At 38.1% G+C, this 19,829-nt stretch overlaps 1 protein-coding gene across 4 annotated transcripts in view; it reads right to left on the bottom strand.

Moving 5' to 3' along the window:
• eif2ak3 (eukaryotic translation initiation factor 2-alpha kinase 3) overlaps positions 1 to 19,829 on the bottom strand; it is a 40,242-nt gene that overhangs the window by 14,721 nt on the left and 5,692 nt on the right. For all 4 annotated transcript variants that reach the window (XR_007186698.1, XR_007186699.1, XR_007186700.1 and 1 more), the window contains exon 2: positions 11,127 to 11,256. Coding sequence is in view for 1 of the 4 variants with exons in the window: in XM_048204177.1 (XP_048060134.1) it covers positions 11,127 to 11,256 (130 nt within the window). In the remaining 3 variants the exon portion in view is untranslated. The remainder of the gene's footprint in view (positions 1 to 11,126; positions 11,257 to 19,829) is intronic.

Here is a 19,829-nt window from a genome sequence, read left to right as displayed (position 1 = left end):
TTTAAACCTCTTAACCTCAAGCTGTAAATGCAAAAGGTTGGCTGCCATTTATGAAAAGTGTAATTTAAGCTCTACAGTATCTCATATCAGTGTGTTTAAATACCACAGTTTAAACAAATGTAAAAAGCTCTCACTTTGGACGCATGGTACGAATCTATTTTTTCATGCACCGAATGCTGGCTGAAAATGCTCTTTCTGATGGGGGATATTTGACTTGACAAAGTTCTTGTCTGCACTTCAATGGTTAAACTAGTGTTGACTGCTCATGTATTTCATTTAAAATGCCACAAAGGCTGCAGTTTTATGAATAAGTCTGTATAAATTATTCAAGTAAGTCATTTCATAACAATATTAATTTTTAATAAGTTTAATATTAATTCTTGTGTAAGAATGTTTAGTTTACACAAAACATTGACTGAAAATCTTTCTCTTTAGCTCGCAAATCTGGGCATCGGGGCAGCTTTGATGTTGTGGATGACACACAAGAACCAGTGCCATGACTTGACATCACTGAAGTAAAACTATGGCAAATCATAGCATGCCCAACAAACCCAGATATACTGGCACACATTGATCAACAACCACCGTATTTAGTTTTTCCTAATTTGGAGAGTTTGCCATCATTTTCAACCAGCAAACATCTGGTCACCTCTGCTGTTATGATCCCATTAATGAATAGGGAACATAGGGGCAGAAAAACACATTGTATCTGACTGAACCCTGTAGCAGCCCATCATGAATCAAATACTCAGTTCAGCTATGGGCGATGACTTCTGGAATCTTGTTTGACACATTCAATTTGAGAGACTTAGCCATAGGCAGTCTGGCCCTTGTCTTAAGGGATCACAGCAGGTTTGAGTATGAAGAGTGTCTATGTAGGCAGGATATCCCTCTGTACTCAATGACCTCCCGCAGATGATAGCGCTCTACTGAGTCTGACACATAGCATTACATCAAGCTAGGCGCAATCCCCTCTCTCTTCCCTGTTCCACGGTAATCTCTGTCTCCCACACACGCATACTCGCACAAACACAACATATCATTTCACACTCCTCCCAGGACAAAAATCACTTTAGAGCACCCTACATACAGTTTAAAATCAAATAAACACACTTCGGTCTACAGATGACATGCTATCAAGAAAAACAACAAACCAAAACATTTACAGTTATAAAGTCATTCAGTGACGTCAATTTGTAGGGAAACCTGTAATTGATAGGTTTCATAATCCCAGTTTTCAAATTAAGAGTAAAGTAAAGCCTGTGGTTAACATTACTTGAACAAAACTACTTTACGCTTTGGCAAATTGGTGGTGACTTCATATGCATGTTCATATCATATCATACAAATTCATCAAAAAAAAAAAAAAAAAATCATACTAGAAAAATAGTTACATTTTCTTATGAAATCAGGTTGACAGACCTGATTTCACTCAAATCAAAAACCTTTGTTCTAAAAATCCATTAGAAATTTCTGTGGAAAAATGCTTGAAAATGCTAATTCTCTTCTGGGTTTAAGACTAAGCAACACTATTTTGAAACTGCTGATCCTACTTTGGTGTTATTTTGCCTCTTTTTACAACTGTTGAGATATTCAGGTTATCAGCGGAGTGCCATCAGAAGTTGACATCACTGACATGTACTCAAAAAGAAAGAAAAAGATCAGCACCAAAATGACACTTCAAAGAGCTGTGTGTTCGCACATCATTGTACTGTTGAGGAAAATCTGTCAAGAACACAAAGTTATATTTCAATTGCAAAATTAAAATAAGTTACATATTTTGCCTAAAAAAAAAAAAAGCCTATTTTTAGGATAGTTAAGTTAACCACTGTAATAAAGCCATAAAAAAAAATAAAGTATTAAGTGACGACGGGGCCACTGAATTATTGAAAAATAAGTCATACCCGAGGAGATAAAGCACAGTGGCCATATTACATCTAGGGTGTAAATTATTTTTTAATAATTCATCGGCTTGTCGTCAATTATTCTGCTTATACCATGGTTACCACACCTCAAGACATTTATCCAGTTTTCTGAATGTGGAACTTTCTTACGCATCTCATCCCAAGCCTCTGTTGCTAATACCAAAATGTCATTTTAGAGCTAGTAATGGATGCTTTGAAATGCAGTTATTAGAGAGAGAGAGACTGTGTCCATATGTGTGCAAACACAGAGCAGAAGAAGGACAAAGCAAAAAGGTAAATTTCATAAAGGAAAACATGGAAATTGTCATTTTTATCCTTTTGTTTGTCATATTTGCATATTTGTAAACATCTTTAAATGGATTTTGAAATAACTGAAATAATTCGGCAGATTGATATGGAACTGTAATGCAGTTGACAGACGAGAAACTTACTGAACTGAACTTACTGAATAAATAAATAAATAAATAAATAGCAGACGCCAAAACATTTGTCAAACAATCGGAATCAAGCATTTAGGGTGTGTTCACACTTGTCATGTTTGGTTTGATTAAAACGAACCATGGCGATATTACTCAGTTAGTGCGGTTCATTTGAATATGAGTGAACGCTGCCATCCAAACCCTGGTGCGCACCAAACAAGCGGACCGAGACCGCTGAAAAAATGGGTCCGCTTCCAAACGAACTCTGGTGCGGTTCAAATGATATATGAATGCAACACGGACCAAAGACATGTAAACGAACCAAAAACAGGAAGATGAGACCCTAAAAAGGACAGAATCCTCACGCATATCAGTTTTTCTTGTCATAGTCACGAGTTTGCCCATCACAGGTATCAGACACGTGTCTCTACGCAACAGATCATTTGTGTGTGACGGAGGGATTCCTGCCGTTGTTTTGACTCCTTTACACATTTTATAAGCTTTTCACGAGTTCCCAGCTGGCCAAAATACCATCATATGCAGGCTACGCACACACAACAAGCGTATTTATCTCAGCACACAGCATAGTTTTGATTGTTCAGTAAGTTCCGTCTCAAAATAGGCAATACGTCATAAAATCTGACCAATCAGTTTGTGAACGCATCCCTATGCCTTTAGGTTCGGTATCTTTTGGTTTGTGATAAAATTGCCAATCTGAACGCTAATCGGACCAGTACTAAATGTTTTTGTTTTTTTTTTGGTCTGGACCAAATGAACCAAACTACAAGTGTGAACGCACCCTTAAAAGGATAGTTCACCCAAAAGTGAAATCTCTGTCATTAATTACTCACCCTTATGTCATTCCAAACCCGTAAGACCTTCGTTCATCGTCAAGGGTTTCTGAACACATAAGCATCAACGTCACTGCACCACATTAGTTTTGTTTTGGTGCACAAAAAGTATTTTCATCACTTCATAAAATTAAGGTTGAACCACTGCAGTCATGTGAACTATTGACTGCAGTGGAACTATAACGATGTCTTTAGTACCTTTCTGGGCCTTGAAAGTGGTAATTAAATTGCTGTCTATGGAGAAGTCAGAGAGCTCTCAGATTTCATCAAAAATATCCTAACTTGTGTTCAGAAGATGAACGAAGGTCTTACGGGTTTGGAACGACATGAGGATGAGTAATTAATGACAGAATTTCCATTTTTGGGTGAACTAACCCTTTAACAGCCCCGTGGTATAATTGGAAAATAAATAAAGTATATTTGAATAGTGTTTATTGTGCAATGCCAATAATTTATACTTATTTTAAAAAAAAACAACAACAAAAAAACATTGTAATCACAATACATATTTATTATAATACAGTTAAAAGTAAAAAGTATACTGCAGTAACAAGAATGGGAACTACAAAACTGAAAAGTAAAACATTGCAGTGACAGGAATTTGGTGTAACAGTTTTCGTAATGTTCATGAAAATAAATGCCACAATACAAAATTGTCAATTGTCAATATTCAATTCTATTGACTTTATGAACTTAGGTTTGTCTACAGAACAAGCCCGACAGTCTGTCAATACAATTATTCTGCGAGTCACATTAACTAACTCCCTCTGGTGCTGCAATCAAAACAAAAGGTGTTCTGCATTGAATAGTGTGCAGAAATACCAGCTTTTCGGCTCATTAGATTAAAGCGCATTAATTACAACTGTTCACTCTAAAGATTAATAGATGAGGGGGGTGTATGTGTTTGTTGGGTTGGGGGGGTGGGGGGGGGGGTCAGCATTCTTATGGATGACATCATCCCACACATAAGGCATTACCTCATTCTTCAATCCTCTCAGCATGACTCACACCACACTGTCAATGGTATCCCTCTCCACCCCCCCATCTCTCTCTTCCTCATTCCTCTCATCTTTCTCTTTCTTACTCTCCATCACACCTCCCCCTCGTGTTGTGACAGCGTTTCTGCAGACAATGCTGTTTACTTCTGGCCTCTCTCCTACTGTTGAGGCATGCTATAGGTGACTGTTTTCTACTGGCGCCATGGCGAGGGCCAATCAAAAGGGGGCAGACTGCTCTAATCACCGAGCAGAATGCCTTGCAAGGCACCACTTGAGCCAATCAGAATGGCTGGTTGCTAGGCACCAGGAGGTAAAAGGGGAGGGGAGAGGAAGATTCTAGCCAATGGGGAGGTTGCTCCCACAGCAGCCAGGCATTTCAGGTTACCGCCAAACCAGACGGGGATCAACACAATCACTCACACATACATCTTTATACTATTTTATATACACACACACACACACACACACACACACAAAGTAAAGAAAGATGAAAAAGTAAAGAGTAAAAACATATGATGACATCCTTACACACTGCAAATTATTAACATGGATCAAACTAATGTGTAAAATTAGAAAATGCCCAACGAAGCCTGTTAGTGCAGCTAATGTTTTCTCAGTGTGTTTGTGTAAATGTGTGCATGTACACAGGCTCATAAGTGCATCGCTGCCAAACGCTCTTCCTCCAGGCTAGTCTTCAGTCTCTAGTGAGCATGAGTCTGTGATGTGTATGTGTGTGTGTGTGTGTGTGTGTGTGTGTGTGTGTGTGTGTGTGTGTGTGTGTGTGTGTGTGTGTGTGTGTGTGTGTGTGTGTGTGTGTGTGTGTGTGTAACTTGTTTCAGGTCCAATTTCCTTTGGGCCATGTCTCATTCTCTTCTGGGGTAAAGAGGTTCAAACAAACATCGCCTTTTCCCACACACACACACACACACACACACACACACACACACACTTAGGAACAACAGAATAATATGTGCTCTTTGCATGTTTGAGCAGAAAACCTTCATGTTGCATCACTATGCGAAATACTACAAGAAAGCGTTTAATAGTTCTAACCAACAGGATTTCTGCATGTTTTATGAAGGTAAATTTAAGACCAAGACATTTTTAAGACAAAGTAAAGAATAGTAAATACAGTGTATCTGGAAAGTATTCACAGCGCTTTACTTTTTATTTTTACTTATTCCAAAAGAGATTAAATTCATTTTTCCCCCTCAAAATTCTACAAACAATACCCCATAATGACAACATGAAAGAAGTCTGTTTGAAATCTTTGCAAATGTATAAAAAAAAAAAAAAATCACCACATGTACGTAAGGATTCACAGCTTTTGCCATGACTGAGCTCAGGTGCATCCTGTTTCCACTGATCATCCTTGAGGTTTTTCAGCAACTTGATTGGAGTCCACCTGTGGTAAAGTCAGTTGATTGGACATGATTTGGAAAGGCACACACATGTCTATATAAAGGTATACAGTTAACAGTGCATGTCAGAGCACAAACCAAGACATGAAGTCCAAGGAATTCTCTGTAGACCTCAGAGACAGGACAGATATGGGGATGGGTACAGAAAAACTTCTGCAGCATTGAAGGTCCCAATGAGCACAGTGGCCTCCATCATCCGTAAATGGAAGAAGTTTGGAAACACCAGGGGTCTCATTTATAAAACTGTGCGTAGATTTCAATCTAAAAGTGTACGTACGTGCAAAAGCTAGATTCTGCGTACGCACAAAAAAAATAAGATTTATAAAACCATGCGTACGCCAGAACCTGCGCACAAATCCTTTTATAAATCCCAGTCAACGGAAGATTGTGCGTACGTGCATCTCCACCCTGTCTCCTCCCTGAAATCACCATATATGGAGCTTACAACGCCTAGTTTTACTATGCATAACCTCATCTGCATATCATTTCCATACATATTCCCATCCACGTGACACCATGGTTAACGCCATCAAAGGTACAAGACAATGGAAAATATTAGATATGGACTATAAATGCCATTTGTGCCACACATTATATTGATAAAGATCATCCAATATCCTCTTTATGTTTTAGAATAAATATATCAAAATATCCATAAAAACAAAATTATATAAAATACTTAAGATAAAGGTTTTAGAATAGAGCTGATTCATTCATTTCCACTGGCCAAATAGTATTTTAAAAGTTTTAAACAATTTGAATCAAACTTATGCAGTTTTGCTGATAAGGTGAAGATATCTTTTTAGGACGTTTATAGGCTATTTTAAGTGGAAACAGATCGGCTTACTTATTTATTGCAGTGTAACGTCTGTCTCGGCGCGTCACTGACAAAGTATTTTACAAAGAAAACATGCAAATCTTACCGTTTTCCTTATATTACATCCTTCAAATGGTAATTGTTTTAAGATCCTTCACACGACATCAACACCTCCTGCAGCTGCGGTTATACAGTAAGCTATTATCATTGGAACTATTCAAACCGGACAACGGACCGTTCTACCACCGAATCCAGCAGTGTCTTCCATAATATCGAAGTTAAGTGTACATCACTGATCATCGTTCTCGCTAAAATATTTTGTCATAACATCTGCAGTTCAGATTAAAGAGGAATTATTGTGCTCCTAGCGTTCCTCGCTGTCATTAAAACAGCGTGTCACTGGAAAAGTGATCGAAAGTAGCACATCTACTATCTGAATTCATATCACGTTTGTTGCGTAATGTAATTTCAGTGCTTATCGGCAATAGTGAAGTGTAATATCTATGTAAATGTTTATCAAATGAAAACGTTTCCACGCGAGTTTAAATAATTCTTTTATTTATTTAAACTGTTATTGTGAACATGAACTGTATTTATGATTATGACTCATAATGAAGATTTGAAGTGGTTTTCCTTCATCTGCCGTCAGTCCCTCAGCTCACCATCAGTGTCGCCAAACTGCTCTGTCTCCAGAATGTGTGTACGCACAGCTCAAAGTTTGCTTAAAGGTGCGCAAATTCTCCTGTCAAGCTTGTTTTTTATAGATCACAACCTTTGCGTGGGAACTGGCAACCCCAGGTCCCTCATTTATCAACAATGCGTTTCTATATTTTGTCCCATTAATGAAATTTAGAGTACAAGAAAATCTGTATTTATCAAACGTGTGCACACAGTTCTTACGCACATGAGTAAGCAATCATTGTTGATAAATCCCACATGTGCTTAAGTACCATGCTCGTTCACGTTCACCGTCATTAGTATTCGGAAACGCCTCCAATTAACCATATATGGTGACAACTCTTGCTTTAAAAATCACGTGATTGTGTTTTTTCCTCACCGCAATAATGGCAAAGAAAGCCCTTGCCAAGCAGATCGGAACGATCTTGGAAAACACGCTCTCTGCGGAGCGCATTGTTTGCCAAGTCTTCCAATAACGCAAGATAAGCCATTGCACTGAGACAAACATTTTTCACAGCTGTCTTTTATAGGGTTTGAGACAAATTACGCATTGTGTTTAAAACTAGACAAATGATAAATTGAGTGTTTTATAATTAAAGGAAACACAGGACATATGTGAATTGCTTAATGCATACTGTGACACTCTTAAATGCTTTTTATATGTAGTGTCGTTATTCTACCACTAGATTCTCTGCGTAAACATGCTCAGAGGTGTGCTTATATTTACATACTTTTCTACATATAAGTACAAGTTGGTGAATCCCACACTTTGCGTGAAACTGTTCTTATGCACTCATTATGCACAAATCTGTCCGTACGCACCGTTGATAAATGAGGGCCCTGGACTAGAGCGGGCCGCCCGGACAAACTGAGCGATCGGGGGAGAAGGGCCTTAGTCAGGGAGGTGACCAAGAATCTGATGGTCACTCTGACAGAGCTCCAGCGTTTCTCTGTGGAGAGAGGAGAACCTTCCAGAAGAACAACCATCTCTGCAGCACTCCACCAACCAGGCCTGTATGGTAGAGTGGCCAGACAGAAGCCACTCTTCAGTAAAAGGCACATGACAGCCCACCTGGATTTTGCCAAAAGGCACCTGAAGGACTCTAAGACCATGAGATCAACAAAGATTGAACTCTTTGGCCTGAATATCAAGTCCTGCAAAGAAGAATGGGAGAAACTGCCCAAAAATAGGTGTCCAAAGCTTGTAGCATCATACTCAGAAAGACTTGAGGCTGTAATTGGTGCAAAAGGTGCTTCAACAAAGTACTGAGCAAAGGCTGTGAATACTTATGTACATGTGATTTCGTTTTTTATTTTTAATACATTTGCAAAGATTTCAAACAAACTTCTTTCATGTTGTCATTATGGGGTATTGTTTGTAGAATTTTGAAGAAGAAAAAAAAAAAATTATTTAATCCTTTTGGAATAAGGCTGTAACATAACAAAATGTAGAAAAAGTAAAGCGCTGTGAATACTTTACGGATACACTGTAGGTCAACTTGTAAAAATGAAAGTTGCCTAAAGAATTAAATAACTTGTATTTTTGCAATGCTTCAATGAATCAAAATTATCGTCACCGTCCCTAGCTGCCATGTGCCTATTTTGACGAAGATCAGACCAATGGCCTAGGAGGTTGAAAAAATTAGTTTAAGAACATTCAAAATGGTGAAAAAAAAAAAAAAAAAAAAGCGTATAGGTGGAAATGAAATCGGATATATCCATTTTGTAGGGCTTGACTCAAGAATCCTTGAAGAAGAAGAAAATCAGTACAGGGTTCCCACAACCATTGGTGCTTGGACCCCTAAATATATGGTGTATAAGTGAATTAAGACTTTTTAAGACCTTTTAAGACCCACAGAAACACTGAACCAAATGTAAAAAATAGGTTAAACCACCATGTAAATAGTTGTTGGTTGTGGCTTTTAACTCTTTCCCCAACAGTGTTGTAGGAGCCAAATTAGGAGTATGGCCCTTTAATTACAGCCAGCGGAAGTGAATATTAGTGACACCTGTTGATTGCGTCATTGGCTATGCTGGTGGTAGATAGAAGCACGTTATGCAGGAGCATGGTAATCAAAGACGCCAAGCCATTACTAAAGTTACTAAAGCAACGCACTTTATTTGATTTGTTTGGAATACCATAGTATGTCCTTATATTTGTTTTGAAATCGCATTGGATTCAATCACACATCAATTATACAATGAATCAACAACAGCACTGCACAATTACACATCCCGTAACTTCAAGCAAATTTCAAGTATCGACAGCAATGTAAGTACACTTTCCTCTTGTTATAACTCGTATGCTTGGAGTATAGAAATGGCGAATAGTAGAAATCAGATAATAACGGATGCCATCATAAGCGTTAAAAAAAAAAAAAAAAAAAAAAAAAAAAAGTTTGCCAGCCACCGCAAGCATTTTTGCTCATTTTCACTCATTTTCACGCCGAACAGTTCTAGGAACTCAGTTTTATGAACTAGCCATCAGCATGGTTCCCCGAGAACAACCAGTGGATGGAGGATGCTGTGATAGGAGCTATGTTTGTTGTGTGTCGTGGGTTTTGTGATAACGTAGATGGAATGTAAACGCATTATTTATGTGACTGAAAGGGCAAAAAGTGGGGCTAAGTAACAAAATCCCCTATGGCAACTTGCAGTGTTACATATCAAGGCAGAGAAAAGAACACAATGACACTGCAGACAACAGGTAAATGCCGTTATCACTGTTTTCCTTGTTCGTGGAGTAAATACATTTACACTAGGATTGCACGATTTATCGCATGATACGAAAAATAACATCGAAATCACGCTTAAACGCGATTCTTAGTGCACTTATGAAATCGCACAGGCAGCTTGTCAATAAAGTATGGCTCCAAATGCTAATCCATCTGGAAACACTGCGAGTTTGAGTCGCTTATAATGTACATTTAAAAAAGCAACAGGTGTCAAACATCTTTCCAGACATGATAAGCATTTATTAACATCTTGTCCAACAAAAGACAACATTTAAGAACGTTTTTACTTCAAACTCACTTCATAACGACAGTTGAGCGTTCTTCTGTGAGATGATGTGGCTTCTTACACAGAATAAGGCAGTCATGTGTTTATTAGTCATGTTTAATCAAAGTGTTTCAATCTATTGTTTATTCAGCTACAGCTATAGTATGATGCCCATAGGGATTTCCTGGAATGATGCGTGTTATCTACTTCTGTGGCAGGACATATTTGGAGTTTCTGTGCAAGAGCACCCTCTGGCTTTCAGATGGAGAAGCATTTACAATTGATCACAGAGCCGTAAAGCTCTGACAAGCTGCGCATAAAATAAACACGAGCCTTTACCAAATCACGTGCAAAGAAAATTTGCGATAAATCACGGTATATCGTGGAGCCCTAGTTTACATGGCTTTTTAAAAATGCCAGGTGCTAGTGTTTGACATGCATTTGGCCAATCAGTGTACACTTACTTCACTGGTAGGTCCAATAGTGCTGGTTTAGACACTAGTTTGAAGTAGGAGCTAATTTAGTTCCACTCAAAAGGAGTTCCTAGAACTAAAATCATTCCTATTTCCTGCATGCGAACAAGCCAAAAAGTAGGTACTTCTGCCAATAGTTCTAGGAACTATGAAAAGGTTCCTCTGGTGCAAAAGCCCCTATAACTTTCATGGCCCCCAGAATATTTTGTTGCATTTTGAATATTCTGCAGCACATTTTATTCTAGCTTCATGCATGCTTTTTTTATCAACACTACAATGTGAGCAAGTTTCATAAAATAAAGCAACATTTTGAACAAAAAGCTGAGAAAACATAGGAAATGCTTTTATCGCTCATTTCTGCTCCTTTTTGCCTTTGATTTGATCTACAGATTCTCCACTCTGAAGTTGCGCAATAGCACCACCTACCTTATAAGAAAAGCCGGAAAATTTAGTCAATGGCGGGGAAGCACTGCGTCATAGATGACGGAAAATTCCGTCAATGGCAGGGAAAGAGTTAAAGGCTGTGAGAATCTGTGTGCAATACCTCTGGCTTGCTGAGGCTAGAGGACACTAGACAGCCTGAGCCCACATCCAGGTCCCACTGCTTGCGTCCCTGGTTCAAAGGATCCAGAGCTGCGATTCTTCCATCCAGTGTGCTAATGATCACCAGAGCCCTGTCAAACACACAATACACACAGGTTCACATAATGTACAGTGAAGAGGGTTTCCTATCACTCTATACTGCTCACAAGACCTTTTCCTACTGCCTTCATCTTCAAGTTTCCACTTGAGGTAGAGATTATAGGATGTATAGGAAGTATGTGCCGCTATTAAATTGTGACTAATGCAATGTCATGTTCAATAACCAATAAATGGACAATATTAAAATTCTCTACTGTTTTATATTTATAAATAAAACATAAAAAAATGCAATCTTTTTAAATCCTTCAAAATGTTCCTATGAAGGTACAGTATGAAAAATGGATATTCATTTTGAAATTTGCTACAAATTATATTTAACAGTGTTATTAAATTAGAGTTTTTAAAGATTAACTTTAAGTGAGTGTCAGTTAATATAAATGTAAAAATAGGAAAAATGAGTATTCACAATTAAATATCCAATATCAACAGAAAAAAATAGATAAATAAATAAAATGATTTATTTACAACCAACTATTATAGTTTCATTACATATTGTGTATACCTGCTGAAGTCAATAATTTCACCCCACCAAAATAAACACCAAATGAAACAAATATAAGTCTTCAAGTTCCTTTAAAGTCACTGGCAATATTTTAGGAAAAAAAAAATGCATTTTTTTTTAGAAAAACACAAACATGCTGAAATCAAACGTTATTTTATAAAATACTGAGATCTAAAAAAAAAAAAAAATCTAAAATCACTGAAAATAGAAAATGTTTATTATCCATTTAAAAAGCTGTTTTAATTCATAGTTTTGGATTTAATACAAGGATGAATAATCCCATCTAATGTCTACAATGGCCAGTTAAACTGCCTTCATGTCAAAATATCACCAACTTTTTTTTTTTTTTTGTAGCACTATGTGATAAAAGCTAACAAGAACTGAAGCCAACACAGGACACTTCATGGCTAAAGTGCCAGGGAACTTTTTAATGGACAGGAGCAAGGGTAGAGAGAGCAGGACTAAGAACGACAGTCTCTTTGATCAAGTCTAAGAGAGTTAACACATCCCTCCAGACATCAACACTGATGAGGTCAGAATTTAAGGGCACTTCAGTTCTGCTCATCCTGGTGCTCTGGGCCAACACCGTTTGTTCTCATTCTCCAATAGGATTGAAGAGCAGAAAATGCTATAGCACAGCACTCCTGATTGGCTGTAGGGCCCCTCCAAAAATATGAGGGCTGATTGGTTGTTGCTAAGCAGTGGGCATTGTGAGAATGAATGAGGACACTACACTGGTCCCGCCCAGCCAAAAGAGTGATTGAGAGAAAGAAAAAAATGAAAGAGAAAGACAGAGAGAGAGAGACTGGTGATAATAAAGGAAGAATAAGAAATCCCATTTTCTGGATGAGATCAAAGAGTAAGTGAATTCCACAGGCTGTTTAACCTTAGGAAAGATAAAAAGGAGAACAAGTGACTAAAACAGAGGGAAAAGCATTTGAGAAAAATTGTAAAACTAAATTGACAGTTCAACAGTTCACTTGACACTAATTCAGTTTTGTAGACTATATTGTAACACGAACTGCAAAAAAAGTGCCGTGAGATATAATTAAAGTCAATGCGCACAAAACCAAACTGTGACAGAAACTAAAACTAAACTTACGCTCTGCAGTGAACAGTGAGACTCTCTCATTGTTTTCTGTTTTTGCTGCCTTTGTATTTCTTTTACTTAACCTTTCATTTTAATGTCGTTTCACTTTAACTTTCTATTTATGTCTTATTTTATTGTACTACACTCGCACATCTTTATTTTCCTTATTAACTGTTTCTGTTTCATTTTCTATATTACCTGTTTCTGTTTACCTGTTTCAGTCACGTGACTTTTTCCACTCATCTGACTGTCAGCAGGGCAAAGCAATGGTGTTGAATACAAAAACACTTATATAATGTTAATGTTATACTAAACGTTAATATATAAAGACTACTATTTTCAAGGGGAAAAAAGAGAAAATATCAAACTGGTAAAAAGGGGGAAAAAAAGCCTTTTAAAAGCCTGAATGCTCACAAATGACGCTCACCTCAACAGTATTCCTGTCATGCTGTTTAACACTCTTTGCTCTTACACACACAAACGGATACTTAAGTGTGCTTCCACACACCTGTGATCCCTCCCTCTCACTCTCACTTACTCTCTTTCCTCGCTCTCTCTCTCTCAGAGGAAGTCAAGAGAATCTCAACTCAGACCTGATGTAAACAGACTGCATGGAAGAAAAAAAAAAAAAAAAAACTAGGGTATCTGAGGGGTTTTGTCCAATCATAGGAGGCTTTCCTCCTCCTTCAGCCAATCAGGGATTAGATGTGTTGCTGCACTTTCAATCAGAAACCACTCCTTTAAAAAACACCAGCCAATGGACATAAAAAGCCCACTGTAACCATGCCACAACAAGCAGCTCTTATCAGCTAAGTGTGAGTTAGCAAGTACCACTGCAAAACACACACAGGCACAATGGGGAGCACGTGGCCAAGTTGTGAAAACAGAGGCACACCCCTGCGGAGAAGCCACGGAATTCATGACAGGTTAACAAAGTAAAGGACTTTGTGCAGTCGCAAATGCTTGACAAAACATGCGGAAACCTGATACAGCAATAAATCATACAACAATGTGATTCAAGCAACGGTTTACTCAGAAATTAATAATCTGTCATTCTTTACTCGGCTTTGTGCCATTCAAACCCCCATGACTTTCTTCTGTGGAACATAAAAGAAGACATTTAAAAAAATGTTCAAGCTGCTGTTTTTCATACAGAAAGAGTAAATGGGGACTGATCCTTGTCAAGCTCCAAATTACATACTCACGGACAGAGAAAATGGAAAATAAATAAAAACACATTAATAAAAAAATCTCTTCATTAAAAACCTTTTCATAAAAACGAACTGAAAATTGATCTAGGAGTTAAAACCATCACAGTCCAGCTGATATTGCATATTGCACATGCATCTGATCTGTATACGTGTAGGTACTGTTGAATAAAAGTCTCTGAACGGGCAAAGCCTAAAGAATCAACTGAGTTTCCAAAGTGAAAGGGATTTTCTGCTTAAGTGAGCACACAATAAAATATAGCACTGCAGCGGCATGCAGAGCTCAGTATGGAGTGTTACACAAAACGTTCGGCAATGCATTTCAAGGTACCATCTTCCCCAAGCAACATCCGCAGTACACAAACATGTCCATAACCGTATATCTCAACTACAGAAGAGAGAAACAGGCTCACTAGAAAATTCAGCCCTTCAGATGCACACCACAAGAAAAAAAAAAAAAAAAAAAAAAGTGAAGCGTGTGCATTACTTGTTGAATATGTATAGTGCTGGGCGGTATGACCAAAAATCTGTATCACAGTATTTTTAAGATTCTGGTGGTATTGCGGCATATCACAGTATTTTTTTTTTATTTTTTTATTGTTATTACTGGACCTTTATATAGGTTTATAGGCTAGTGCCTTATTTTATAGTCAGGAACATTGTAAGGTCAAATAAAATTTACTTTTAAAAAAATGGTGGTGATCAAATCAATTTATAAAACTAACAATTTAGTTCATCTTAAAATGTAATCAAATGAAAATCTAATAATTCCTTATATTTTTGTTAAGTTTACAATTTTTTAAAAAGTATGAAAATGTGTGATACTCCTTAAAAATAATGTTTTATTGTTATTTTTATGACTACTACTTTAAGAAGTACATTGAACTGTGTAATAGTAAAATATTTTTCATAATTTCTTCAAATTAGACCAAACTTTTATTTTGGCAGACTGTAATAAAGACCTTTGAGTTTCTGTGTTTTAATAAACTATATTATTATTATTATTATTATTATTACTACTACTACTACTACTACTACTACTTGAAGTACACTCTACTGTGCAATCATAATATATTTCAGTTATAATTTCTTCAAGTTAAACCAAACTTTTATTTTGATGGGTTGTTGTGAAGACCTTTGAGTTTAGACATGATGATAGTTTTATCAAACGAAATAGTGAAATGCTGGTGAGAGATAGTTGTGTGGGTTATATATTGTTGTGTTATAAAGTTAGAACCATTAGTAAGATAAGGGTATGCAGTTAATAGAGGTCCCCTCTTAAAGGGAGAGTTCACCCAAAATCAAATGATGGGAGTGATTGGAGGATGAGATTTTGAAGCCCAAAAAAAGCACATCCATCCATCATAAAACGTATTCCACGCGGCTCCAGGGGGTTAATAAAGGCCTTCTGAAGTGAATTGATGCATTTGTGTAAGACAAACATTAAAATTACAAAGTTAAATAATGAGAAGCCATGTGCAGTACGTTTTATGATGGGCACTTTTTTGGGCTTCAAAATCTCATCCTCCAGTCACTCCCAATATAAAGCTTGGAAGAGCCAGGATATTTTTAATATAACTCTGACTGGGTTTAGCTGAAAGAAGAAAGTCATGTACACCTAGAATGGCTTGAGGCCAGAACACACCAAGCCGACGCCGACGAACTAGTGGCGACGAAAGCAGACTGCAGGGTTGGCTCACGTCGGCTGCGTCTGGGAAAAAATATGTGCTTGAACACACCGAAAGAACTTCAGCCGACTGTCAACTAGCACACGCGTTCTGCGCCTGCGTATAAATGAGATATCTGTCTATTTAAGCAGATATATTTGTCTATATTTGTCATTCAAAAATGGAAAGCGAAACTATGACTGCATGCATACAAACCATAAATAAAGCAGGGCTTGCTTACCGTTTTGAATATCAATCATGCTGATCATGTTCTTTATTCCACTCCGCTCATGTTATTATGAAAATATTCGTGCATTCGAGTGCTCAGGTAAGATGACGTAAAATTGGAACAACCTTCTGTCTGTGCCGTCATGACTTATTTGCTTGCTTTCATAACTTTTGCTATACTACACAGCCAATCAGAGTTCTGTCTCTAGCCGACGGCCCGACGCCGATTCTACATGTCAAATTGGCCGAAAAAAAGCCGACGAGGACCAACTTCAACCGATGGTGTGGAACACACTGAGGAAACTTAGTCGGCCGACGAAGAAAAACTGCCCGATGGCTGACCGTCGGCTTAGTGTGTTCCTGCCTTTGAGGGTGACTAAATTATGGGGTAATTTTCATTTTTGGGTGAACTATCCCTTAATACACTTAGCACTCTTTGTGGCCATTGAATATGTAGCAATTGCTTCAGCTATGCACCAGTATAGTGGTATTTGAAAAATACATAATCGTACATGAAATTGAAACCCAGCACTAATGTGGTGGATCACAAAACTGTGACTAACTGCATGACAATAAGTGTGATTATGGAGAACAGAAAGATGACCAGAAAGACTAAAAAAGAACAATTACGAGCATTTAAAGGTATAGTTCACCCAAAAATGAAAATTCTGTCATTTATTACTCACTCTCATGCTGTTCCACACCCGTAAGACCTTCATTCATCTTCAGAACACAAATTAAGATATTTTAGTTGCAATCCGATGGCTCCATGAGGCCTCCATAGGGAGCAATGACATTTCCTCTCTCAAGATCCATAAAGGTACTAAAAACATATTTAAATCGGTTCATGTGAGTACAGTGGTTCAATATTAATATTATAAAGCGATGAGAATATTTTTTGAGCGCCAAAAAAACTAAATAATGACTTATTTAGTGATGGCTGATTTCAAAACACTGCTTCAGGAAGCATCAGAGCACAGATGAATCAGTGTGTCGAATCTGCTGTTCGGAGCGCCAAAGTCACGTGATTTCAGCCGTTGGAAGTTTGACACGCGATCCGAATCATGATTCGACACACTGATTCATTTATGCTCCGATGCTTCATGAAGCAGTGTTTTGAAATCGGCCATCACTAAATAAGTCATTATTTAGTTTTTTTGGCGCTCAAAAAATATTCTCATCGCTTTATAATATTAATATTGAACCACTGTACTCACATGAACCGATTTAAATATGTTTTTAGTACCTTTATGGATCTTGAGAGAGGAAATGTCATTGCTCCCTATGGAGGCCTCACGGAGCCATCGGATTGCAACTAAAATATCTTAATTTGTGTTCTGAAGATTAACGAAGGTCTTACGGGTGTGGAACGGCATGAGGGTAAGTAATAAATGACAGAATTTTCATTTTTGGGTGAACTAACCCTTTAAAGGTATAGTTCACCCATAGATTTACTCAACGTCTTTCAAAACATGCATGTATTTCTTTCTTCTGCAGAAGCTAGATATTTAGATATTAAAAATGTTGGGAACTAAACCATATTGCATGTGAAATATTACTCAAAATATCTTTTAAGTTCCAAATAAAAAAAAAAAAAAGGTTTGGAATGGAACAGAGGGTGAGCAAACGATGACAGAATTAATTTTGGGGTGGACTATCCCTTTAAGGGTAATGCAACCCATTAAAGAAAGTTGCATTCATTCTAACATCATGTTGATGGCAGTCTCCTTCATCATACAGAGTTTTTCTCCATGTATTGATTAAAGCATTTACTGTGTGTGAGTGAGTGTGTGTGTGTGTGTGAATGTTTAATCTGTCCTCTCACTCCATGTCACGTTCTGACACGCCCAAGCTGCTATCACCATGCAGAACTATAAGCGCTTCTGCCATCTCAATCGACCTTGCTAAATTCAGTCCACCTTGCACTGAAATTTCAGCATTCCTAGCTTCATTCAAAAGTTAATGATAAAATTAAACTTAACACAGTGTGGCACACCTGTATGATTTTCAAAGCACTTTCATATGTTTTCAACATTTTCAACACGCATATGCCACCACAGACTTGCACAACAAATCACAAAAAAATAAAAACCACATACTAATTCCACACAAACTAATTCCAAATGTCACGGGTCACAGTCATTTCACTCCTCTTTAACTCTCATCATCTTCCTTCTGTTTCTATCTCTCCAACATGCGCGGTGCAGAGAAAATCAAAACTCTGTCACATGGTGCTGCTCTCTTCCTATTGGACGAGTCTTGGCCTTGATCTAGGTGGCTGATTTGTTGTTGCTAAGCAGTGAGGAACCAAACTACAGGAAAGCCGGTGTCCTGTCTACTGGGTCCTAGCGCCTTTGGTTTTGTGTCTCGATGTCCCCCCTTTACTTTCTCCTTCCTCGTCTCCCCAATCTCTCCCTCTGCCACACCTCTCCCATCTTCCCACCCATTGCTGCAGTGCAGTAAGGTGTGTCCTCTGCAATGAATGAAGAAATGGCTTTAAAGAATCAAACCATAAAAGGAGCAAAAAAAAAAAAAAAAAAATCAAGTCCAGAGTGAACGTCGCCACATGGGTAAGAGTAACACCACCAAATTCGACATCCTTAAAAACACACTGTGCATAAAACCAGCCTTGTTTTTATGGCCTGAACAGATTGTAAGATATATTAAAAGTGCATGACAGTTGAAGTGGAAAAGTTTGCATTAAACATGCCAAGTTTGGTTCTGATTACAAGACGACTAAGTCTTATCTCAGTGACAAACTTCATTTGAAACCATGAGATCTTATAAAACGAATCTGACAGCTTCTCCATAGTTATCTAACCATCAAGCCAGACAAAAAAAAGCCCACAACAACAAGCACATGAACTCTACCCTTTCCTTCCCTCCTGCTCTCTCTCTCTCTCCCAACTCAAATTCTGAGCACTTTTTCCTTCCACTAGTCTAATTGGCCAACAAGTTTGCCAGCTCAGCTCTTCTGATTGGCTGTTGCTAAGCAGTAGGCAGTTGGAGCTAGACGTCTGGCAGAGTTTGCACCAGGCAGTGGAGAAGCAGCATCACCGTGAGTGTGTATTTGTGTGAGTGTGTGTGTGTGTATCAGTGAGGGCACCTCGAGCGAAGTGTTCCTTCCAAAAGGTCCCTCAGGAATCACCAGCAGTCCAAAAATACACACACTGAGGCAAAGCTGAGCTACATTAGTCTATAGGCCATACCTGGATCATGTTCGCCACTGGAACTACCAAAACCGCACAAGGAGAACTAACAAGTACCACAAACTAATTCGGTATTCTATACATCTAAACAGCAGTTGTGCATTTGCTCTAGTAGCAGCCTGGAAACTGAGTCCAGTTGGTTGGTTTGTTTGGAAGATCTTCTCAATGTCTTGTATTTTATTTATTTATTTATTTTGTTTGTATTTTCCTGCCATCAATTGACTTTATGAACAGATCAAGCTGTTGAAGGTGTCTTTATCACAAGTGATCCCCACAATCTCTGCTTTTGTTGTGAGTAGATCTCTCCAGGGTTAGACTCCCATTTGCCAGTCGACCATGCTGTGCAACACATAAAACTGTCCCAGGAGAACACCATCCCCCAGTAAAGCTGTTCCATGTCATGGGGAAGGCCTGAGGGTGTTGATTATCATCGCTGTGCTACCGAGAAGTGTGCACAAAGGTCTTGTTCTTGCGTTCATGCATTATCAATAAAAGCCAGACATTTGCTTGTTTATTTATATGCGATTGACGGTTTTTGATCACTGCACATAAATGCATGAGATCGTTTGATATTGAGGATCATGGGGGAAACGCGCAGAGGTGTGAGCGAGTGCTTTATCTTGGCAGCAGGTGTGAAGGCA

This window comes from Megalobrama amblycephala, linkage group LG10 (assembly GCF_018812025.1).
Source record: "Megalobrama amblycephala isolate DHTTF-2021 linkage group LG10, ASM1881202v1, whole genome shotgun sequence".
NCBI lineage: Eukaryota > Metazoa > Chordata > Actinopteri > Cypriniformes > Xenocyprididae > Megalobrama > Megalobrama amblycephala.
This window is presented reverse-complemented; position numbering and strand designations above follow the sequence as displayed.